The following is a 26439-nucleotide window of genomic DNA, read 5'->3' on the forward strand; positions in this document are numbered from 1 at the left end:
CAGCTCTCTCTCCTTGAAAGTGATCCCCACGCCTTCCCCTGGGTTCCTCAAATTACAGCTCTACTGCTCAGACGCCCTCCCCAGCCCTGGGAGTCTCTTCTTTGCAGCCCTGGTCATGGAAGCAGTTTTCCTTTCACTCAGTGGCAGGTCGCTCCCTGTTTTCATTCATCATTGCAGGCCATGCCTGGCATGGGCAGGGGCAGAGCTTATAAATACTCGCTGAATGAACAAGCCTCTCAGTATACATACAGGACAAGACGACTAGCTGGATGAAGCCATTCACCTGTCATGCAGCTGATCAAGAACTGAGGTCTTTTGACTCTACCTAGCTCTTTGCATTAAACTGCCCTGATTCCCCTGTCCCCTTCTGTCCTCAGTGCAGGATTCAAAACTAATTCTGGATTCCTTCCTGGCTGCCAAGGCCAATGACTCGCTCCTACTGCAGGAACTTGGCAGAAGGCCTTTTGCGGCTTGGTAATCACCAACAGAACATCCTTTGAGAGCGTCCCCCAGCGGCATCGGGAGGTTCTGGAGAAAGCAAAACCCTCCAGTATCTTCTTTCTGGTGGTAGGCCACAAGAGTGACCTGGTGGTTGAGGGAGAGGTGATGCCAGGGGGAGGGGAGAAGCTGGCTGCCTCTTGGGGCGCGCACTACGTTGAGACCTCAACCGAAAGCAAGGGTGACATCAGCACAGCTTTCAAGCTGCTCACTCAAGAGATCTAAGAGCTGTGAAGAGAGGGGTCATGGAGCCAAACCCAGGGTGGGAGGGAGTGAAAAGCAGGGTCCCACCACAGACCAAGCCTCAGGAGGCAGAGGCCCGAACCACGGCAAGGTGGATGTATCCATGCTGGTGGCCCCTGGGTGGAACAGCTACACTCCCTGAAGCCCACGGAACCCTCACAATCCACAAGGGCTCTGCCAGGAACATAACAGGATGATGCTAGCTGCCACTGAAGGTCATGACCCTGAGGTCTCAAGGGGCCTGGTTTCCTCTGCACGGTGGTAAAAATACTAGGATCAGGGACACCAACAGCTGAGAACAGAGAGAAACCTGCACAGAAAGGCCTTTCCCCAAGTCTACTGCCATCCTTTCTTAGCGTCAAGGATGAACTCCAGAAGTTCCGGAAGAGCAGGTCAGGAAAGGATTTCCCCAAATCAGGAGCCTCTTCAGGATGGGGCTCATGACAGAAGGTCACCCTGCTCGATTCTTATGGCAGACAATCTGGACTAAAAGTCCTACTGATGGTAAGGCCTTCCTTGGAGTAAAATAATGGAAAAGTTCCTGGGTTTTTTCCTCCATCACAGAAATGAATAATGGTGCTGCCATCTGCTGACTAGAGAGCTATATCCAGCCTTGCTTACCCTCCTCTGGCATTTCAAAGGCTGTAAGCCATGCACCCTGTGTCTTTCAATTAATAACTTCTTTATTCTGGAAAAGCAAATGAAAGTCATATTCATATAAACACTGACATTACAAAGTACAGGGAAAAGGGGGAGGGAGAAGGAAACAAAAACCTCTACAAATCCTGCTAATACTCTCTCACCAAACAAGACCATAATGCTTTTCCCCAATTCAATCACTTATATAATAAACCACAAATAACATCTTCTCTGGAAGATACACTGCTCCTCTTTGAGATGGCAGGAAAAAGGGACCGGAAGTTGGGGTAGGAGGCTTTATTCTTTTGGCAGATCCTCTCAGTCATTATAGATATTGCTGCACTGTTAATAAAAAATATATGCTTCTCTGTAAAGCATTAAAAAAAAAAAATCCAAGGATGAGATGGCTGAGGTCTCAGCTCAAGTATCTCCAAATACATTGTTGTCCATTCCCTGACCTTTCCGTGTGTTATTTCTTGGTTGTTTTCCGGATCAATGCCATTCTCTGAAAGGAGAGAGAAATAAGCAATTACACAGGTTAGAGTCAGGAACTTTCCAGGACATCCACGTGTGGCTACCAGGTAGCATGGTCTACACCACAGGCTGGACTCCTCAGGAACCTACAGGTACAGGGAAGCTCAGCAGTTCCTTCTAACTCAAGCACAGTCTGTGGGGCCCTAACACAAGTTTCCACAGGCCAGCGGACCCATTTCATTGACCAAAAGACCCCAAAAGCCCTATACTAGCAGGATGGCAAAAACAGTTAAAAGCAGAAGGTGACAGCTCCCGCCTTTTGGGGATTTAAGGGACAGGCCATCAAAACATGTGCTTTCTAGGCTTACCCCCTTCCCCTAATCTCCTTCTCTGATGATGGAAAAAATAAGGAAGAGGGCTCTGTTTTGAGCCTGTTGCCAACACGCAAATGAAGCTGACATTCCTCACTTGATAGCCTGCAATGAAGGAAACTGACCCTAACAATTTCCACCATAACCCATCAGGGAAACATTCAGATCATGGGTTTCAAATCTTACTATTACCAGCCACTGGCCAAATTAATGACTTGCTTTGCTCACCCTTTTTGACTAAGAGATTGTTTGAACATTATGATATTGGTTGATTGATAAATAAATAAATAGGGCTGAAAAGTGGATAATTTGAGAGCCGAGCCAAATGACCATCTACTGCCTGGAGGGACTTCCTTCTGAACAACACTGCAGTCCTTCAATTCCGGCTATTGGCGGTCTCCTTGTAGGGCTTCCTCTGTGAGCTCTGTAAACATACCCACTCCAGAGATCCCAGGCTACGGAAAAGCGAGGTACACTCAGCCAGAACTGCCCGACTGTGGAACATCAAGCTTGGAAAAAGCCCACTTTTCAAATCAGAGTAGCCAGTTAAACTAAGATTTGTCAAATGGAGGCCAACATTGCTATGAGACTGACCAATGACTGGGACAGCTTGTTCCCCAGTAGAAGTGGAGACAGGTTCTCTTACTGACCCCTCAGTTCTGCAGTAAGAGGGACGGAGAACAAAGGTTAAGCTGGGGCAGAGGCCAGACGCCTGGCAGAGAAGCTTGGGTGCTACCTCCTAGCACAAGTACAGCATATTTCTGCTTTGCTTAAACTGCCCTCTAGTCGGAGGGCCCTAGATGATGTTCAAATCAGCAACAATGAAGGAAGATTTCTTTAAAGAGATGTGGAGGGGGCGAGTTCCATACAGGTTAGAAAAACCTAGAATCAACAGCTCTAAGTGGCACCCATTAGAGTTGAGAGAAAAAACTGAGACCCCATATGGGAACAAAAAAGCACCTAGGAAAAATCTGGCTGATCTCCCGTACAGCCCTGCTGCCTCTTGCCCTCTCTGACATTTGGAGGAAATGACAACCACAGTGATGGTAGCTGTGTGCATTCTCTCTGAGACACAGCTCAAGGGATCAGCTGTGGCTGGCCCGAGACTCTGAAGCCTTCTCACCTGTTTGTGAGCTTCTGTGGTGCAAGCTTTTTTGTAGGGTCGTATTTCTTCAGAGCCAAACCCTGGGATCCACATGTTCCACTGGCGTTCTGTAAGGAAGAAGCCCACATAGAGATAAGGGGACCAGGAAGGCAGTGTCAAGGTGCAGTGTGACCCTCAGACAAGGGTCAGGGAGGACTAATCTGGGCAATCAACTGTACTAATTAACAGTAACTCTGCAGAGGGGCTCTATGGGACACAAATGGGGGAATCACATATGGTACCTCCAAGGTTTTAAAGGACACTATTTGACCTTCTGGCAAAGAAATAAGAGGTAAATGCGTCAAAACTTTGAGTGTGGAGCCCTAAGGTTTCCATGCAGCTCTTCAGGAAAGGAAAGTTATTTGTTCCTTCAATAAAAAGTTATTTGTTTCTTCTGTCTTACCCCTATGCTCAAGGTAACCCCTCTCAAACTGAAAGGAGGAGTAGGAAGAGAAAGGCATTCTTTGCAATCTGGAGTTAAGAGCCAAGCCCCAGTTCTGCTGCTTCACTGTGGAGCAATATGACGTTGGTCTCAGTTTCTTCACCTTTTATATGGTAGTAACAACAGAAATAACCACCTGATAGGGTGGTTGAGAGGCTTCAATGGCATAATGCAATCCCAGAGCCTGGGATAAATACATAGAGAGACAGATACAGACACAGGTATGTCCACGCCACAGCTCCATGTCCTTGTGCCACTGGATATGACCATCCCTGTAAGACTGTCACTACAAGTTATCAGAGGGCAGAGATTTGGTTTTTCCACTTTTTCAGTAACTGGCATAGCCACATGGCCCCCTAAATCCACATATAAAAGTGTACTCGACTTCCCTAGTGGCACAGTGGTTAAGAATCCACCTGCCAATGCAGGGGACGGGTTCGAGCCCTGGTCCGGGGAGATCCCACATGCTGCAGAGCAACTAAGCCCACGTGCCACAACTACTGAGCCTGCGCTCTAGAGCCCACGAGCCTCAACTACTGAGCCCACATGCCACAACTACTGAAGCCCGCGCGCCTAGAGCTCGTGCTCAGCAACAAGAGAAGCCACCGCAATGAGAAGCCTGCGCACCGCAACGAAGAGTAGCCCCCACTTGCCGCAACTAGAGAATGCCCATACACAACAACAAAGATTCAACACAGCCCAAAAAAAAAAGTGTACTGCACTTTAAGTACATCCAATATAAAAAAAAAAATTATACTTACACAAGATTATTTAGGGAATAAATCTCTACTCAAAAGGAGTTACAATGGGGACTCCTTTATCATGCTCCCCTAGAGCACTGAAAACATTTGTTTTGCAAATTTGATTTGCCCCAGACAGGCACTTACTTAAAATCAAATTGAATATTAGTGGCTTTATAGTTATACTTTGTGTCTAATGCATAGCAAATATTGTGTGAATGAATGATTCATGGTTGGTTCTAGAATAATTTTATATACAGCTCTCTTCCAATATTGCTTTGAAAATAAAAATGAAACTTTCTGCTAATAATTTGTTGTCAGTACTTGAAAGTGACACTAAGATTATTCTCTGGGAATTACACTTTACAATCAACACAAAGTGGATCAGGATATGGATATGCAAAGTCACTTTAAAGAGAGTGGCTACCAGGCATGAATGCAAACATGTAAGTACGTGTAACTATATATTTAAATAAGTGTGTACAGTTGACCTTTGAACAAGGCAGGGGTCAGGGGCGCCAACCCTCCCTGCACTTGAAAATCTGCGTATAACTTATAGTCAGCCCTCCAACCATGCTGTTCCTCCATATTCACAGATTTAACCAACTGTGGATTAGGTAGTACTGCAGAATTTCCTACTGAAAAAAATCACCAATAAGTGGACCGTGTGCAGTTCAAACTCGTGTTGTTCAAGGGTTAACTGTATTTATATTTTATATAATATTAATAGAATAGCAAAAACATTTAGTGAATAAAATGTGTAATAAAATGGCTGGGACAAAGCAGCATTGTGCAAAGCATTCTATGTTCATTATCTCATTTAACTTTCATATTTATGAAGAAAGATCCTGTCTCAAAAATACACATATTGAATATACTGAAGATACATTCTTGCAAGGAAACATTACGTGCATAATTGACTCAGTAATTCTGAAAAGTAATTACCATGAAAAGTAATCAAATGATCTTCACTTCAGACAAATCAAATGGAACATATGTCAGGTGTAATCACAATATAAATATTCATGCACTGTATAGCATTTATGGTAATATATATGGTAACATATGTGTATGTGTAATATGTGTGTATTTACATATACACGTTTATAATAGATTCTGATTAAAATATATCGTGGGGACTTCCCTAGTAGTCCAGCGGTTAAGACTCCACACTCCCAATGCAGGGGGCCTGGGTTCAATCCCTGGTCGGGGAACTAGATCCCACATGCCACAACTCAGAGCCTGCATGCCGCAACAAAAATATACCGCATGCTGCAACTGAGACCCGGCACAGACAAATAAATAAATAAATATTTTTTAAGAAAGAAATGTTATTAAAAATATATATATATTGTGGAAATGCAAAAAAAATATATATATATATACACATATTGAACACATATTCAAGTAAAATAGGTTAGGAGATACATAAGTTAATCAGTTTAGTAACCCTGAACATTTACATTCAATTAAACCTAAAGATAATGAACTAGTATGAATATATACTCTACAAATAAATATGCTTAATGTAAAAAAAACACACAGAAATAAAGAAAGACCATGTCAATCAGAAGGGGAGGTTATTCAACTATTCAAGTATAGAAAATAGCCGGGTCAGAAGCAAACACTGGCAGTGCCCATCCCAGCCCATCCAGAAGAGAGCCATCAAGAGTTTACAGCCTCGCTGGCAAGCTTATCCTTGCTGGGCGCGGGGCAGGGAAGTTGTGGGCAGCAGGCCTAGATGGTTAACACCAGGTTCCCTAATTCCCCAAACCCTGATCCCGGGCCTCCCACATGCTGCGGAGCGGCTGGGCCCGTGAGCCATGGCCGCTGAGCCTGCGCGTCCAGAGCCTGTGCTCCACAGCAGAAGAGGCCACAACAGTGAGAGGCCTGCGTACCGCAAAAAAAAAAAACACTCTCAGCCCCAGCCACCACCTGACTTCAATCACATGAGAGACCCTTAGCAAAGCTGCCCAGCTAAGCCCAGTCCACCCCCAGGCCCATGAACAACTGTTACTGTTTTAAGCCATGTTTGTTACACAATAATAAATAATTGAAATGGCTGTCTTTTGCTATTAATATCAGCAATGTTAACCAGAAGTGTGTTATTTATCCCACCTCCACTACCAGCGCCTCCTGGAGCAGTATCTCCCTGACACTGGGAAGGAAGCTTTCAGCCATGGGCTGATCTGCACTCAATCCCTTAATATCTTCTGCCTCATTCCCTTGGCCTGACTGTCTTTGTAGTCACAGACTGTCCCCTTTCTTTTGATCACACTGCAACCAATGTAGGGGGGTAGCTTATTCATTTCCAAGTGATTACAATTATCAATGTTAGATGAGTATCTCCCAGAAAAACCCAAGCTCAAATTTAGTGTCTATTAAGTAGAACAGCTGAATACAAAATTATATGTACATTATGGATATAATGTTCTTGAGAAAAATACATCAATAAGCTAAAAACTGGAAGGAAAATACCATTATATGTATGGTAGAGATATAATAGCTACATTTACTAAGCTCTTACTTTGTGCCAGTCACTTTACGAACATAACCCATAATCCTCACAACGACCCTGTAAGGAGGGTATTATGATCCCCGCTATAGAAATAAGGAAACCAGCTCTAAGAGAAAGTAAGTAGGAAGGATGAGGTGGTACAGTTAGAAAGTGGCACACCCAATGCTAGGGTTCATTCCCCCTACCATGCATGGATTTCTCTTTCCTGTTTAATGCTACTATGGCCTGAATACATAAATCCCAGAGCCCAGAAGTCTGATCCTGGCAAGAAGGTTCCTGGAGGAGCAATAGTGTGGATATCTCAGGGAGAAACGAGACCACATACCTAGATGCAGCTGGACATCTTTCACCTCCAGGGTGCTGGACTTGCGATGCCGAGCAAGCTGGCACGCTGCTGTCACCACGCTCTCGATAAAATCATCAGCAATCTGCAGCAGCATCTGGGGGAAAAAAAGTGGGGGAGAGTAACCACGACACTGGCAGGGTAGGCTCCTGTTGCTTGGACAACTGTATCTGCTTGAATCACATATTCAGTCAGGTTTTCTAACAGAAGGCCTGGAATCAGCATTTGAGCCAAGGTGGGGAAGAGGAGTGAGGACCACAAGAGAAACACATTAGCTCATTAACCAGGTTGAGAGAAACTCACACCCTTCTGAGGATGTACTTTCCGTACTTTCTACCTAGCAGCGATCAACCAGCCCAACCCCTACCCTCTCCGCATCTTCTTATGAATTAGGTAGGAAAATAAATGTGAATCATTAAATCCTCACTCCCTCGTATTCTCTTAAAGCATTTTTATTTCCATTATCTCACCTAGTCCTTATAATTATCCTGTGAAAAAAATGGGGCACAGATTTTACCCTAACTCCATAGAGGAGGATGCTAAGATTCAGGGAGATTAACTTGTTCATGGCCATGTAACTATTAAGCAGCAAAACCAGGATTCAACCTCAAGGTTCTGAGTCCAAAACCTGGATTCTTTCCAGTTTATTATCAATTATTCCTAGATTGTGTGAAGAGCAAAATCAGAATTCTGAAGTTAAAAATCTACATTAAAAAAACGGAAATTTTGATCAGTGAATACCTTCCTCATGGCTTCCTCTGCTGACCAGAAAAATAAAATAAAATAAAAGTACAACCATAGTTATAAACATTCCTTGTTCTGCTGGACTATCAATGCATTGTCATCTTTCCTACAGAACCAAATGGATACCATCTAAAGGAAAGATTTCTAATTAAACATGGCAGATCAACTCTAAAAATGACCTCCTCTCCTTCCCTACACCCATTAAAATAACAACAAAGGAAAAAAACAAAAGACATATAAATCCACAAAGACAAAAAGATAGGAGAGAAAACCTTAATGGACAAGATATTCCAATAAACTTTTAAAGTAAATTTTTGTTAAAGAGGTAACAAAGGAAGAATGGGAACTGACCTAGCAGACAGAAGGTATAACACAAATGCACGCAGAGGGGACGCCAATGAGAACGAACTGATTTGCCCTTTGCAACTCCTAAGAGATCCAGGATTTGAATGTGTCATTAACCACAGAAGACTGGACTGAGGTATGGAACTAAAAACTGGACAATTGTTACATGTCTGTACAGAGTAGTCCCCCAACCCCCACACTTCAAAAGCAGCCAAGTGACTTCCCACACGTACCTGACCCAGAACACAGTCGGTTTACTCCCCAGAAAAACTGAACAGGAGTGGCTATGGATGAGAGTACACCAGACACAGCAGAGACAAGGGAAAGACACAGTCCCTTTCTCTTGCCTTGCTTCCGGGATGTTAGAAGCTAGAGATAAACCCTCCAGATAGGAGACTAAAGGATTTTTCTCTGCATATACTAAATGATTCCAGAGGAAAGACTTACAGATACTGATTAGGGAATGCCCCATTAAGAAGGTTGACTATGGACAAATTATTCTGAAGTGAAGCCAGTAGTATGCTGGAGCCAGATTAGATGAGGTCATGAAGGCCAATTACATGCATTTCTTCCCAATCCTGCATTCAGTGACAACATGTTGATAGCTTAAAATAGGGCATAGTGAGAATATTTACACCACAGAAATCAGGAAATGCTGAAAGCCAGAGTCTTTTTCTCCACAGAGCTGGTTGTTAAACATTTACCAATACATGACTGGGCGAAGACCATCAGTCAGTAAGTTCTGCTTCACATCAGGTTTTTAGTGGCTCATTCTTTAAGAATGGATAGCCAGAATCACCAGACATTTGAAGAAAGTCTCCAACACTAAAAGGAAAATAAACAAACCAAAGGGGAAAAAAGGGACCCAGAGGAAACAAAGACAATGCAGGGAAAAGAAGAAAATGTCAAACAACGTAATTAATATCCTTAGAGAGAAAAATAAGATACTACAACTGTAAAATAAGAACAGAATGGCTTAGGGAAAAAAAAAGTCAACAAGAAAAAGTTCATGGAAATTAAAATTTTTATTATAAAAGAAAGTTAAAATTTAGAAGACAAACTAAGGAAAATCTCCCCAGCAAGTAGAATTTAGAATTACAAAGAAATGAAAAAAGAGAAAAGATAAAAAAACCTAAGAGGATCAATGCAGAAGATCCAACATCCAACCGTCATTACACACAGAAAGAAAAAAAGCAGAGAAGAAATTATCAAAAAACTAAGATTAAAAAAATGGAACCTTCATACACAGCTGGTGGGAATGTAAAAGGATGGAATGCTTTATAAAAACAGGAAGTTCCTCAAAGGAAAAACACAGAGTTACAATATGACTCACCAATTCCAGTCCTAGATATACATCCAAGAGAAATGAAAATGCATGCCCACAGAAAAACTTGTACATGAATTAAGAAAAAGAAAGAGGGGCTTCCCTGGTGGTGCAGTGGTTAGGAATCTGCCTGCCAATGCAGGGGACACGAGTTCGAGCCCTGGTCCGGTAAGATCCCACATGCCATGGAGCAACTACGCCCCTGTGCCACAACTACTGAGCTTGCGCTCTAGAGCCCGCGAGCCACAACTACTGAGCCTGCGTGCCACAACTACTGAAGCCTGTGCGCCTAGAGCCCATGCTCCGCAATGAGAAGCCTGCACACCACAACGAAGAGTAGCCCCCGCTCACCGCAACTAGAGAAAAGCCTGCATGAAGACCCAATGCAGGGCTTCCCTGGTGGTGCAGTGGTTGAGAGTCTGCCTGCCGATGCAGGGGACACGGGTTCGTGCCCCAGTCCGGGAGGATCCCACATGCCGCAGAGCGGCTGGGCCCGTGAGCCATGGCCACTGAGCCTGTGTGTCCGGAGCCTGTGCTCCGCAACAGGAGAGGCCACAGCAGTGAGAGGCCCGCGTACCACGAAAAAAAAAAAGACCCAATGCAGCCAAAAATTAAAATTAAAAAAAAAAGAATATTACTTAGAAATACAGAGGAATGTTCTAGAAACAATTAAAATTGTTGAAAGTGACTGCCTGTGAGTAGCAGCCTATACCCTTTTTGACAGGCAAAAGTAGCAATGCTGTTAGGTATAAAGTGCTAGGCATTCTCCTAGGTGATTTGTATAAGTTATTCATGGGACCCTGACAATAACCCTGTAGATAAATAATGTCATACCTTACCAACACAGGAGGAAGCTGAGTCTCAGAAAAGTTAACTGACCCACCGACAGAGCCAAGTCTCAAATTCAGACTTGTCTGCCTCTATAATCTGTGCTCTTAATGGCTATTCTATACTATTTCTCAGGGACACAGTCTCTAGGGTACCCAATCCCAACTTACCTCCTCCACATCTTCATCCAGTTGCTCATTAGGATCCACTTCTCTTACTAAGTCTTGTAATTTCTTCTTGGTCAATACCTAAAGTTAATTGGGAGAACATTTTTTTCAGCCAAGTAGCAAAGAAACAAACACCTCATTACCCTATAATGAAAGGCTATCAATTTGTTGCGTTTGGTTTCTACTTTCCAAAGAATTATCAGTCTGGCTTACTTGGTGCTATTACTACAAGACTATAGTCTCAAGACAGAAGTAGCCTAGGGAAAGGCAGAAAGAGCAATATAGAAGAGAGGCCAACATCTGTCAGGTAGTTTTAGTAAACTCTACATTAATTTGCAATTTTCTGACCACCACAAGTTGTACAGTGCCCCTGCTGCCTTTGGACAAGCTCTTCTACCCTTCTTCCTACCTGCTCAGCTCACAGTGCCTCCTTTCTGATGCTCTCCCAGCCCACCCAGGTGAAAGCAACCACTTCCTCCTTTGGCCTCCACTGTACCCTGTGTACCCTATCTATCATTTATAAACTTGCCTGTTTCTGACTTAATAGGCTGAAGGCTCCTTGAGGGCAGGGAACACGTGTTCATCTCTGTATAACTAAATATCGATATTTGTGAAAGTATGTACAACTATGATCCCTCTTTCATAAAGGAAATGTTATACCACATACATATGCCACTAAATAAGGATCAAAAGACATACACTAAAATGCTAACCATAGTTATTTTGGGGTGGTGGTAGAATTTGGGGCTATTATTCTTTCTCTTTTTCCAAAGTTTCACGATAAGCATTGCATGACATTGGAAATAAGGAAAAAATAATAATTTTTAAAATAAATATTTGTTAATAATGTCTCAGATCTATCCATTCAACCATCACTTAATTCAAGCCTTTGCCACATATCTTGATTTACTGCAAAAGTCTTAGACTTGCTGTTCCTCCCAGTCTGCCCCCTTTCCTACCTTTCTTGTCCCCTTACTGTCAAGTTAATCCTCCTAAGATATACAACTTTTATTATGTTACTTTCAAGCTTATTAAATATTTGCAAAGATTGTTTATTGACTAAAAGTTCCAATGGAAACTGACTAGCATAGGCCTAGTATGTTCTGCCGTAATCCTACCTATACAATTTTATCTCCTGCTCTTCTCCAACACCACACCCATCATGGGTTGGTCTCCTGAATACCTGCCCAACCCTTCCCATTCATCATTGCTAGTTCCTCCCCCATTCTCTTGAACTGTTGTCTCCTCATCCTATTCTACCCAGCCTACAAGGTCCAAGTCAAGAGAGTATACTTATTTCTTATGGCTCTGGAGGACAGAATCAGGATCATGGGTAGAAAGAGGGGGTCAGATTTTAGAATCACTGCAGAAAATAAAGGCAGCAGCTAGATGAACTAGGAGAAAAGACTGGAGGCAAGAGTACTTTTATTACAGGAATAATGAATAATGAATCCATTAATTATTTAACTATTTTATTTTATTTAACAAGTATATAGCATATATATTTATATATAAAAACCTGTCACAGGCAAGCTGTTGTGTCAGTGCATGTATATATGGATGTATGTATATGTATATGCATACACACACTTAAATACTACAAAGTAAAAACTGATAAATGTACATGATATTTCGATAAAGAACTTGAGAAGTCTGAGCGGAAGAGGCAGCAGCTGAGATGGACATCTCTCAGAGTGTTATTGCTTCAAAGAACAGATAAGAGGTGCCCACAGAGAACAAAAAGCGGATGATACCTGATTGTTTTCAGGGCTGAGACGCCCTCCTGTCCCAGGAGTGCCTGGGATCTTTACCACTGTAGTGCTATTGGCCATGGAGCCTTGTGGAGGGGTGCTAGCTGGTTCCGGTTTTATTGATGAGAAATTGGACAGGTTGATTAGGGCTGAGGGGCCAAACTGGTTCATAATCTGCCGCGCTTTGGACTTCAGCTCATAGAGCTTATCGAGATCTTGTTTCTTTTTGGAGCTATGAGGACCAAGGCCAATCAACTGTAGAAGAAAAACAAGAGAATTAGCTCTGGAAGTACATGTAATAAAGGATGAGTTTTAAAAGTAAAATTCTATGAGGCCTGTCAGACTTTGAAGGGTCTTCATTTGATACCTGCACATTGAAAATGGAGGGAATGAAGAATGTTCATTGCTCTCACCTGATATTTAGAAACCATCTCTTCTCCAAAAGCTAAATAAAATAGTCCACACAAGTGAAATAAAGAAGTAAATGAAATGAGGAATCTTATGTACAAAAATAAACTAGAATGAGCAAGACATTTTTGAAGACTTTGTAAAAATAGAATACTTGGTTAATTGTAAAAATAGAATACTTGGTTAAGTACTACATGCATTATTTTTGAACATCAAATAATGCTAAACTCAAATAAATCATGGCACAATCACATACTTGAAACCTAGTCACAAAACTTCAGAAAACAGATTAGTTCATTTTGGTGTTTCAAAACATGCTTAAGTCTATGTCAGGGCCTAATAAACACAGTTTTTAGCAATTGTTAAAAGTAAGCTCTTCACTGTCATCAAGGGCAAATTTTCTCTGAGTGTTAGCAATCTTTAAATACATGCAGAGTCCCTAGGCTGGAGTAGCCAAGACTTCTAAATTTTAGAGCCATGAGGCTGACTCCGTGGACATCAGCTTTGGTGTCATCAAGATCAGAAGCACATTCAGGAAGTTCCACCCACAGTGACCTCAAGGAGCTTACTTACAGCTATCTGAGTGTCTAGATCTTTAATTACATCAGCAACGGCTGTGAGCCCGGTGAAACGAGAGGCAGCCATTTTCAAAAACTACCTGTAAATGAACAACTGGCATCAAGCACCACCCTTGCCACAGAACCATTTCAGTTGCATGGCCTGCACATCTTCAATGACCAGAATGCAGGCAAACTGACTGTGGAGAACATTTCCTTATTCCAACTGGGCACCAAGAAAAACATCTCCATTTCTTTCATATACAACTTTTAAAATTAATTAATGATGACAATAGTAACATTAAGACTCTCTTCCAATAAAATGAATGTACTATTGTTAGAGATAAGCTAGCAGCATATGAAATACTTTATTGGCCAAAACTGTGGAATTTGAACCTGCAAGAATCATGGCAATGTTTTCAGAACTTGATAAAGCTTAGCAACCTGAATGAGTATCTGTATCTTGCCCCTACTGCTGAGTTCCTCTCCAACAAATTGTCTAACTCTCTAATACAAGAAATCATCTTCTCCTGGTTTACCCTTAATAAAAGCAACTAACTACGCACTGGTTAAATGATCAAGAGAAACTTGTTGGCCAAGAGCCCGCTGAGGGGGGCAGCACAGCATCAGGATTACTTTTTTTTAAAACCATATGTGGTCCACGTCTCCTTTTCCCTTACCCACAAATCTTACCAATGGAAGAAATGGGAAAGGAAAAGATTGTTAACATGGTAACAGTTGCCCTAATGTTATAAAAGCAAACTATTTTCCCAGATCAAGTCCTATGAAAAAGCCTTATTAAAGATTATCAGTATTGGGCTTCCCTGGTGGCGCAGTGGTTGAGAGTCCGCCTGCCGATGCAGGGGACACGGGTTCGTGTCCCGGTCCAGGAAGATCCCACATACCGCGGAGCGGCTGGGCCCGTGAGCCATGGCCGCTGAGCCTGCGTGTCCGGAGCCTGTGCTCCGCAACGGGAGAGGCCACAACAGTGAGAGGCCCGCGTACACACACACAAAAAAAAGATTATCAGTATGAACATAAGCCACCACAATGAGAAACCCACGCACTGCAATGAAGAGTAGCCCCTGCTCGCCACAACTAGAGAAAGCCCGTGCGCACCAATGAAGACCCAATGCAGCCAAAAATACATAAATAAATTTATAAAAAAATAAATAAAATAAAATTTAAACAGTTGATCAATCTGGAATGGGGGGAGTAATATACTCCTCCTTTCACACACTCCTCCATTCCAGATGGATCAGATATTTAAATTTTAAATATAAAATCATTTACTAGATAAAATATAGAATATCTTTATTTTTTATTTATTATTTTTTTAAATTTATTTTTGGCTGTGTTGGGTCTTCGTTGCTGCACGCAGGCTTTCTCCTGTTGTGGAGCATGGGCCCTAGGGCACACGGGCTTCAGTACTTGTGGCACGTGGGCTCAGTAGTTGTGGCTCACGGGCTCTAGAGCACAGGCTCAGCATTGTGGTGCACGGGCTTAGTTGCTCCGCGGCATGTGGGATTTTCCTGGACCAGGGATCAAACCAATGTCCCCTGCATTGGCAGGTGCATTCTTAAGCACTGCACCACCAGGGAAGTCCCTATTTTTTTAAAGATTTATTTAGTATTTATTTATTTAATTTATTTTTGGCTGCATTGGGTCTTCGTTGTGGCACACGGGATCTTCGTTGAGGCGTGTGGGATCTTTCCTTGTGGTGTGTGGGCTTCTCTCTAGCTGTGGCGTGTGGGTTTTCTCTTCTCTAGTTGTGGTGCGCAGGCTCCAGGGCGCATGGGCTCTGTAGTTAGTGGCATGCAGGCTCTAGTTGAGGCGCATGAGCTCAGTAGTTGTGGCATGCGGGCTTAGTTGTCCTGCAGCATGTGGGATCTTCGTTCCCTGCTCAGGGATCAAACCCGTGTCCCCTGCAGCATAAGGTGGATTCTTTACCACTGGACCACCAGGGAAGTCCCTAGAATATCTTTAAAAAATATTCAGAAACCTAAACTTAACACTTTATACAAAAATTAACTCAAAATGGATCACAGACTTAAATGTAAAATGTACAACTATAAAACTTTTAGGAAAAAACAGGAGAAAATCTTTGGGCTCTAGCTAGGCAAACCAAAAGCATGATCTGATCAATAAAAGGAAAAACTGATAAATTGGCCCTCATCAAATTTTAAAAGTTTTCTCTGTGAAAGCCCATGTAGAAAGGATGAAAAGACAAGCTACAGACTAGAAGAAACTACATACCCAAAAAAAGACAAACTACATATCCAACAAAAGACTAGTATCTAGAATGCATTAAGAACTCTCAAAACTCAATAGTTAAAAAAAATTAATTCAATTAGAAAGTGGACAAAAGACACACCAGACATTTCACCAAGGAGGATACACAGATAGCAAATAAGCAAATTGAAAGACGTTCAATCAAAAAAATTAGTCATTAAAGAAAAGCAAATTAAAACTACAATGAGATGTAACTACACAACTATCAGAATAGCTAAAATAAAAAATAGTGACAACACCAAATGCTCACGAGGATGCAGAGAAATTGGATCACTCACACACTGCTAGTGGGAATGTAAATGGTATAGCTACTCTGTAAAACAGTTTGCAGTTTCTTAAAAATCTAAGCATGTACTGTCACAGAGGAGCCTAAAAAGACATGAAGACTAAATGGAAAAACTAAGATCTGAATAAACTATGGACTTCAGTTAATAGTAATGAATCAGGGACTTCCCTGGTGGTCCAGTGGTTAAGAATCCACCTTCCAATGCAGGGGCCCTGGGTTTCGATCTGTGATCAGGGAAGTAGGATCCCACATGCTGCAGGGCAACTAAGCCCACGCATCGCAACTACTGAGCCTGCGTACCATAACTAGAGAGCTCGTGCACCGCAACTACTGAGTCTGCATGCTCTGGAGCTCGCGTGCCACAACTAAAGAGAAGTCTGTGCGCACAATGAAAGATCCTGCGTGCCGCAACAAAAGATCCCGCGTGCCACAACTAAGACCTGATGCAGCCAAAGATAAAATAAATAAATAAATATTAAAAATAATAATGATAATAATAATGTATCAAACGTGGTTAATTAGTTGTAATGAACATACTATACTAATGTAAGATGTTAATAATGGAGAAACTGGGTGCAGGGTATATGGGAACCCTGTACTATCTTCCCAAATTTCCTGTAAATCTAACACTGCTATCTCAGCAGGTTAAATAAATAAATAAATGGATTTTTAAAACTGCTCTAGGAAAGAGTTTATTTAAAAAAATGAAAAAAGGAAAAAGAAGACCAAATCACGAATACACAAAACAACAGGAATGAATCTTAAAATATTTAGGTGAAAAATAAGCCAGTCTCAAAAGAATACATACTATATGATTCCATTTATATGAAATTTTAATATCTAATGATCTAAAAACAAATCTCTAGTGACAGATGGGACAGAGATTGACTGCACAGGGGCAGGTTGGAAGTTTCTGAGGTGATATAAACATTCTATACCTTAAGTGGGGGAATGCTTACACAGCTGCTATATTTATCAAAACTCACAGAACTATATGTTTACAATGTATACATTTTATTGTATGCAAATTATACCTCAATAAAGTGGATTTGGGAAAAAAGAAAAAACACGCAACTACTGTATGACCCAGCGACTGCAATCCTAGGCATTTATCCTAGAGAAATGAAAACTTATGTTTACACAAAAGCCTGTACACGAATGCTCATAGCTTTATTTGCAATAATCAAAAACTGTAATCAATTCAGATGTCCCTTAATAGGTAAATCATTAAACAAACTGTGGTATATCCACACCATGGAATACTACTCAGCAAGAAAAAGAAATGAACTACTGATATGCACAACTTGGATGAACTTCCAGAGAATTATGCTGAGCAAAAGCCAATTCAAAAAGAGTCCATATTGGGGCCTCCCTGGTGGTGCAGTGGTTAAGAATCCGCCTGCCAATGCAGGGGACAGGGGTTCGAGCCCTGGTCCAGGAAGACCCCACATGCCGCAGAGCAACTAAGCCTGTGTGCCACAACTACTGAGCCTGCGCTCTAGAGCCTGCAAGACACAACTACTGAAGCCCACGTGTCTAGAGCTGGTGCTCCGCAACAAGAGAAGCCACTGCAATTAGAAGCCCGTGCACTGCAACAAAGAGTAGCCCCCGCTCGCTGCAACTAGAGAAAACCCATGCGCAGCAACGAAGATCCAACGCAGCCAAAAATAATAAATAAATAAAAGAGTCCATATTGTATGACTCCAGTTATGTAACATTTTTGTTTTCCTTTTTTTAAAAATTAATTAACTAATTAATTAGGTTGCACCAGGTCTTAGTTGCGGCAGGCAGGCTCCTTAGTTGCAGCACGTGGGCTCCATAGTTGTGGCAGGCAGGCTCCTTAGTTGTGGCATGCGAACTCTTAGTTGCAACATGCATGTGGGATCTAATTCCCTAACCAGGGATCGAACCCGGGCCCCCTGCTTTGGGAGTGTGAAGTCTTATCCACTGCACCACCAGGGAAGTCCCCTATATAACATTTTTAAAATGGCAAATTTTACAAACAGAAGACAGATTAGTGAGGTTGTCAGGGACTGGGTGGGAGGGAGGGAGGTGTGGTTATAAAAGGCAATATGAGGGGCGCTTGTGATGGAATTGTTCAATATCTTGATAGTGATGATGGATAAATGAACCTATAAAAAGTGATGAAATTGTATAGGACTTAGTACTCATACACATATAAGCAAACAAGTGCAAGTAAAACGGGAAATCTGAATAAGATTGTTGGGTTGTATCAATGTTGATATCCTGCTTCTCAAATTATACAACAGTTTTGCAAAATGTTACCGTTGGGGGAAACTGGTGGTGCAAAGTGCAAGGGATCTCTGTATTATTTCTTTTTTTTTTTGCGGTATGCGGGCCTCTCACTGCTGTGGCCTCTCCCGTTGCAGAGCACAGGCTCCAGACGCACAGCCTCAGCGGCAATGGCTCACGGGACTAGCCGCTCCGCAGCATGTGGGATCTTGTGGAACGAGGCACGAACCCGTGTCCCCTGCATCGGCAGGTGGACTCTCAACCACTGCGTCACCAGGGAAGCCCTGTATTATTTCTTACAGATTCATATAAATCTACAGTTATCTCAATTTTTAAAAATTGGAAAAACAATATTCTCAAGAATAAATAATACCCTTCTAAGGATGACTTTACAAAGCTCAGGAGCCATAAAAGAAAAGACTAATATGTTTAATTACACAAACATAAAAATGTCTGCATGGCAACAAACATAACAAACAAAGTTAAAGGACAAAAGACAAACTAGCAAAAATATATGCAAGATATATCAAAGGACTAATTTCTTTTATATATAAAAAATAACTACAAATCATTAAGTACCAACTACCCAATAGAAATATTGTGAAGGGCTTCCCTGGTGGCGCAGTGGTTGAGAGTGTGCCTGCCGATGCAGGGGACACGGGTTCGTGCCCCGGTCTGGGAAGATCCCACATGCCACGGAGCGGCTGGGCCCGTGAGCCATGGCCGCTGAGCCTGCGCGTCTGGAGCCTGTGCTCCGCAACGGGAGAGGCCGCAACAGTGAGAGGCCCGTGTACCGCAAAAAAAAAAAAGAAAAGAAAAAAGAAATTCAAATGGTTCTTAAAATAATGAAGTGATCCTTATTCTCATTCATAATAAAAATGCAAATTAAAACTACAACGTACTATTTATTCCCCATTTGGCAATGATGAAAAAGTTTTATAGGGACTTCCCTGGTGGTCCAGTGGCTAAGCCTCCACACTCCCAATGCAGGGGGCCTGGGTTCGATCCCTGGTCAGGGAACTAGATCCCACATGCTGCAACTAAGAGTTTTTCTTTTTTTTTTAACATCTTTGTTGGAGTATAATTGCTTTACAATGGTGGTTGCAACTAAGAGTTTGCATGCTGCGACAAAGATGCCGCATGCCGCAACTAAGACCTGGCACAGCCAAATAAAAAAATAAAAAATAAAATAAAATAAATAGTTTTATACATACTGTGTTTGAAAATTTTATGGAGCAATAATCATTTCATAAGTTGCTGGAGTGGGGGAATATAAATTAGTTACAGGTCTCTATAAAGAGCTACTTGGCTGTATCTACCAAAATAAGAAAAGCATATATTGTTTTAATCCCATAGTTCTATTTTTAGCAATTTATATTATAATTGAACTTGTATGTGAATAGAATACTATACATACAAGGAATTTCAACCTAAATGTCCATCAAAAGTGATATAGTTAAATAAACTACAATATAACTATATAATGTAATAGACTGAAAAAGAATGAGACTCATGAAAATATTATGCTAAGTGAAAGAAACCAGTCACAAAAGACTACATATTGTAGGATTCCATTTATATGAAATGTCCAGAATAGACAAATCTATAGAGACAAAAAGTAGATTAGTGGTTGCTAGGGCTGAGGAGTGGGGGAGAGGAATAGGGACTGACTTCTAATGTTTATGGAGTTTCTTTTAGGAGTGACAAAAATAATCTAGAATAGATTGTGGTGATGGTTGCACAATCCTGTTTGTAGCAAAAAACCACTGAACTGTATACTTTAAAATGATGAATTGTATAGTATGTGAATGTCTCAATAAACCTGTTTCTAAAAAATGAGGAAGCTCATGAAATGACCTTCAAGATACCCTGTTCATTTAAAATGCAAGGTTCAGAATAGTGAGGATAGGGACTTCCCTGGTGGCGCAGTGGTTAAGAATCTGCCTGGGGCTTCTCTGGTGGCGCAGTGGTTGAGAGTCCACCTGCCGATGCAGGGGACACGGGTTCGTGCCCCGGTCCGGTAGGATCCCACATGCCACGGAGCCACTGGGCCCATGAGCCATGACCGCTGAGCCTGTGCGTCCGGAGCCTGTGCTCCGCAACGGGAGAGGCCACAACAGTGAGAGGCCCGCGTACCGCAAAAAAAAAAAAAAAAGACACATAATCACAAATGTATAAATTATTCCTGGAAAGATACATAAGAAGCTGAAAACAATTGTTGTCTTGAGGGGGATAGGAGAATGGTAGTACCTGGGGTGGTCCATGGGACCAAGGTGCGAGACTTATCTTTCATTGTATACCCCAAATTCTGTAATATGTGCATACGTAACCTATGAAAAAAATTAAAATAAACTACTATCTGGTTTGTTTCCACTGAAGAAATAGGTAATACTGACCCCTGTTTTTAAAATATAACAAAAAATATAGCAGTAGCAACAAAAATAAACCTTGACCTTTATTTCACACCTTATACAAAATATCAATAAATTAAAAACTGATCACAGACTTAAATGTGAAAATGTAAAACTATAAAACTTTTAGAAAACGTACGAGAAAATCTCCCTGACTTTGGGTCAGACAGAGTTTTTAGATACAACACCAAAAGCACAATCCACAAAAGAAAGAAATTGATAAAGTGGACTTAATCACAAAATAAAACTTCTGCCCTGCAAATGAAAACAAAAGACAAGTCTGAGACTAAGAGAGAATATTTACAAATCACGCATCTGACAACTTGTATCCAGGATATATATATATAAAAGACTCTCAAAATTCAATAAGAAAACAACTCAATTAAAAAAATGGGTAAAAGATCTGAACTGATCCTTCAGCAAAGATTTACAGATGGAAAATAAACACATGAAAAGATGCCCAATATCATTATTCATTAGGGAAATGCAAAATAAAACCACAATGAGATACCACTAAGTACCTATTAAAATAACTAAAATTAAAAATAATATAGGGCTTCCCTGGTGGTGCAGTAGTTGAGAGTCCACCTGCCGATGCAGGGGACACGGGTTCGCGCCCTGGTCCGGGAAGATCCCACATGCCGCGGAGCAGCTGGGCCCGTGAGCCATGGCCGCTGAGCCTGCGTGTCCGGAGCCTGTGCTCCGCAACGGGAGAGGCCACAACAGTAAGAGGCCCGCATACCGCAAAATAAATAAATAAATAAATAAATAAAATAAAATTAAGTCCATATATACAGATTTCAAAGTTTGTCTTCTGCCTCCAAAACACCTGTGTCACAGTGCAGGCTATAAACACTGCTGATGTACTACCTCCAAAGCACTTTGGGGCTTTCCACAAACACCTTTGGTCAAAAGTAGTATGTTCTATGTTCACATCAACTTTAACACAATGATCTTCTGATCAGGTACTTACTTAGAAATCCTATTCTAATAATTCAATTGATGCTAGAGCCACAAATGAGTGAAATAAGTAGTACAATTTGCAAATGTAGATGAGGATAACTCAGGAATAAACTATTATTAATTAAACCATCAAGTATTTTGAAATGGTGGTACGGCCATGCTTTACCTCATAATTTGGTGTAAGTTTTGACCACTTGCATTTAGTATAGGCACTTGCAAACAGTTTAGGCAAACCCACTGGGAACAAAGTTATTGCAGTTTCCCCAATCATCTAGTTCATGTTACAATAATTGTAAAGTTAATCCAATTTAAGCCCCTGTTCTTCAAATTGGTCTTTCTTGGCCTCCTAAATTTAAAATTAAATATGTCTTACTCCAATGTGAGGGAAAGTTCTATTCAGGTCCCATTTTTCTATCTTGAATATCTATGCTTCTTTAAAACACAGGAATTCAGTTCTCTTCAAATACTACACTACATAAATACCCTAATAAGTTATAGTACTTGATAGTAAGAGGAGTCTTTAGGAGGAGGGAGTGCTTTCATTCAATGCCATGCTTTGTATAACTATTACCTCTATTTTGCTGATGAGCAAGCTGAGACATGGCGAGGAATCCACTTAGAAAAACAGAAAAAAGTTTTAGTCAAACACATAACTGGGTTTGACTGTGGCTGGGCCACTTAGTAGCATGGGCTTTCAGGCAAGGAACTTAACCCTTCTGCACTGATTTCCTTACCTGTACAATGGGACTAACAATATCTAACTTGTGCGGCTGTAAGTGATAATTAAATGATTTAATATTTGAAAAGTGCTTATGATGATATCTGGTTAGTCTTTTTTTTTATTGGAATAAAATTGCTTTACAATGTTGTGTTAGTTTCTGCTGTATAATGAAGTGAATCAGTATTTGTATACCTATATCCCCTCCCTCTTGGACCTCCCTCTCCCCTCTCCCCCCATAGTCTGAGTAAGTTTCAGTAAAAGATATTACTGAAGAATGAAAGTGACTGGTCCAAGTTTCTCCACCATCCTTATCTAAAAGCAGCCATCTTCCCTAAATGCTTATGCTAAAAATAAAGGGTACATTTTACTTATTTGTGACTTTCTAAATGACTTACTATATTGTTAAGGGGGAAGGAGCTTCATTTAAAAGTTTCCTAACTCGTAAGTGACATTCATTGTATCAATGTCAATACAGTTAACAAGACCCAAAATAAAATACTAGAATTTGTAAAAACTTCCCTCTTGAGTTTGAAGTTAGAGCAAAGATTCTAGAAGCATGTTTTCAAGGAATATTAACCAAGCATCTCCTATCTACTATGCAGAGCAGGGTACTGTATCAAAATCATGATCTAATCAATCATTGCCTCACTGTAATCCTAAACCTTCTTTGGACTTTAGCCTCCTTATATGTAAAATACGAGTTTAAAAAAGATTATCTTTCCGGGTCCTTCCATCTCTGCCATCCTCGTTTTTTGAGATGCAGAGATCTGTGCTCGGAGTTGGGTGGAATGGGATTTAAAGCACTTATCAAGTATATAGCTGAGTTCAAACTGCTTCAACTTTACAGCAGTGCTTCGCCAGAACGAAGCAGAAAACGAAGATGCTTACAAGTGGGCTTCCTAGATTGTATCCGACACAAGATAAGCCTGCCAAAAGCCAAGTAGGCAGCGCAAAGGAGTCGTCTTTCCCTGAACACATCCTTTACCACCCTCGGTTCACCCAATATGAGAAAAAAAAAAAAAAAAAAAGGATCACTATATTTTTTCCGAACTCTCTCCCTTTCCCTTGGAGGCTGATCTCCTCACATCCATTGCCCCTTATAGTCTCCGCTTTTAGGAGCCAGTGTCCTCACAGCCCTGTTCCCTCAGGTACTTCGGAGTCTCCAAGCCCCGATCCCGTCCCCACAGAAGCCCGTCTTCACTGCCCGCTCCTGTTCTTCCCAAACCCAAGTGTTCTCTTACTGCTCCTGCCTCTCAGGAACCTAAGTCTTCGCCGCCCTGTTTCTGAATCCTTAGAAACCTGGGTCTTCACTGTCCCGCTCCTACCGCTTAGCAGCCCAAGTCCTCACGGCTCCGCTTTTACCTCTCAGGAGCCCGTGGCTTCACGCCCCGTTCTCTTCCGACCCTCTCCTCTTCGGAGCACTGGTCCTCACAATCCTGTCCCTCTCAGCCCACTTTCCCTCGGGTGCCGGCTAACTCCGTCCCCTTTCCCTAAGTCCCGCCTGGAGCCCAGGTCCCCACAGCCGCGTCTTCTCCGAGCCCCGAGCCCCTCAGTCCCGTCCCAAGAGCCCGATTCCTAACAGCCCCGTCTCCTCCACAATCTGGCTCTTGAAACACTGACCACTGTGGGTCTGGGTCCTGACTCCCTCCTCCCACTCTTCTTCCTTAACTGCCAGGGCCCAAGACTCACAGGCAGCAGCGTCTATCTCCCCATGATATGCGGAGACTGCCCCAGTGAAGCGCTCGTCTCAGCAGCCGGTCCGACTGCTCGGCCCTCCCCGAGTACTTCCGGCACCGCTCCCCGCCTCCAACCCGGAAACGCGCGGCTCTTCCGGCCGGCGGGCGCGCGCCTGGCTTGCACAGGCGCGGACCGCCCTCCGACACGTGGTCGATATTCATCGCTGTCGGTCAGCTCTGGCAGTTGGGCTTTTTCCTGTTTGGTAGTGTGAGCAAGCTCTGCGCCTTCTACCCGGCGTTACGACCCAGCGCTAGCTATTTCTCCCCAAAATAGCCTGTTGTATATATTGCTAGCGTGACCGGTAACACGCCCTCGGATGGCCTAGAGGTCGCCATTTTTGGTTAGTGTCTTTGTCGTGATATGAGGACGGTAATATCTCCTGGGACCAACATTCCATAGATATCCTATTGGACCCCAACAGGAAAAACCTGGGGACAAGAGAGCCCGGTTGTGGTTGTGATTTGGCAGTTAATAATAATTGAGCAATTGCTGTCTACCAGGAAATTTCCTATACACCTTACCTCCGATAAGTCAGTCATTTAATGATTTAAAGGAAACCTGTGAGAGGGACTTCCCTGGTCGTCCAGTGGTTAAGACTCCGCGCTTCCACTGCGGGGGGCGCGGGTTCAATCCCTGGTCGGGGAATTAAGATCCTGCATGCCGCGCGGCGCAGTCAGTAAATAAATAAATAAATAAATAAATAAATGAAACCTGTGAGAGATTAGGCAAGTTCTAACTAATAAGTGAAAACTCTCAACTTGAACTCAGAATTCTCACTCTGACCATTAAACTGATGCTTTCGCTTGACTGTCAATGGTGAGAACTGCTGTTTACTAACTGTGCTAGATGCTAGGGTTGTAAAGAAGACCCGATTCCAGCCTGAGTCCCTTCTGGAGCCCGGGTCCTCACACTAAGATGGACAAGAACCCAAGAACCCACAGACATAAAGGAATGTACAAAGGGCTGGGACAGCAAAGAGTGAGCAGCAGTGTCAGCAGGAAAAGCTGCCTCCTACCTGGATTGGTGTAGCAACTTGCTCTCCCTGTCTTTATATCTTGCCATCCTCATCCCACCAAATTACGAATCCACTCTTAACCCTGACACAGATCCAAATTCACAGATTCCAGGCCCCTTCACCACTAAGCTCTAAGTTATCTTCCTAGTCTTATTTCTCTGCCACTGCTCTCTTCATTATCCTAAGGGTCTGGCATACCATTTTTGTTTTTGCACTCCATCTTTTTAAGACCCAGTTTACTTTTTTTGCTTTTATTTTTTATACAATTTTTAAAAGTTACACTCCATTTACAGTTATTACAAAATATTGGCTATGTATTTCCCATGTTGTACAATACATCCTTGTAGCCTATCTCTTACACCCAACAGTTTGTATGTCCCACTTCCCCACCCCTAAATTGCCCCTCCCCACTCCCCACTGGTAACCACTAGTTCTCTAAATCTGTGAATCTGCTTTTTCATTATATTCACTAGTTTGTTGTATTTTTTAGATTCCCCATATAAGTGACATCATACAGTATTTGTCTTTGTCTGACTTATTTCACTTAGCATAATGCCCTCCAAGTTCATTCATGTTGCTGCAAATGGCAAAATTTCATTCTTTTATATATAAATATAAATATATTTCTTTTTTATCCATTCATCTGTTGATGGACACTTAAGTTGCTTCCATATGTTGGCAATTGTAAATAATGCTGCTATGAACATTGTGGCGCATGTATATTTTCACATTATTCTTATTTTTTTCAGATGTATACCGAGGGATGGAATTGCTGGGTCGTATGATAGTTCTGTTTTTAGTTTTTTGAGAAACCTCCATAGCGTTTTCCACAGTGCACCACTACAGGTGGGAGGCAAGATAAACACAAAACTGTTAATAGTAGTTTGGGGAAAGCATTCTCACATTTCTGTACTGTATCAATTTCTTTACAATTAGCACAAAGTTTTTATATTAAAAATGAAGTATAAATGAATGATTCCATTTTTATGCCTTTCTGGAAAAGGCAAAACTACAGGGCCAGAAAAGAGGTTGCCAGGATTGGGAATGGGGGGAGGAGTTGACTAGAAAAGGGGACAAAGGAATTTTTTGGGATGATAGAAATGTTTTGATTGATTGTGGTAACAGATACATGTCTGTTCAAGTTTGTTAAAACTCACAGAACTGTATGATAAAAAAATGTGAACTTATGGGCTTCCCTGGTGGCTCAGTGGTTAAGAATCCACCT

At 42.0% G+C, this 26439-nt stretch overlaps 1 protein-coding gene across 1 annotated transcript; it reads right to left on the reverse strand.

Annotated features, from left to right (window-relative positions):
* Window positions 1-1408: 1408 nt before the first annotated feature.
* On the reverse strand, window positions 1409-24267 carry TAF12 (TATA-box binding protein associated factor 12). The gene is made up of 6 exons (XM_060003175.1): window positions 24152-24267; window positions 12575-12826; window positions 10824-10901; window positions 7395-7509; window positions 3349-3437; window positions 1409-1885 (listed from the first exon to the last, which is right to left on the reverse strand). The coding sequence occupies exons 2-6, from the start codon at window positions 12740-12742 to the stop codon at window positions 1850-1852; spliced, it is 486 nt and encodes a 161-aa protein (XP_059859158.1). The 5' UTR covers window positions 12743-12826; window positions 24152-24267; the 3' UTR covers window positions 1409-1849.
* Window positions 24268-26439: the final 2172 nt, after the last annotated feature.

Source organism: Delphinus delphis, chromosome 1, assembly GCF_949987515.2.
Source record: "Delphinus delphis chromosome 1, mDelDel1.2, whole genome shotgun sequence".
Taxonomy (NCBI): Eukaryota; Metazoa; Chordata; class Mammalia; order Artiodactyla; family Delphinidae; genus Delphinus; species Delphinus delphis.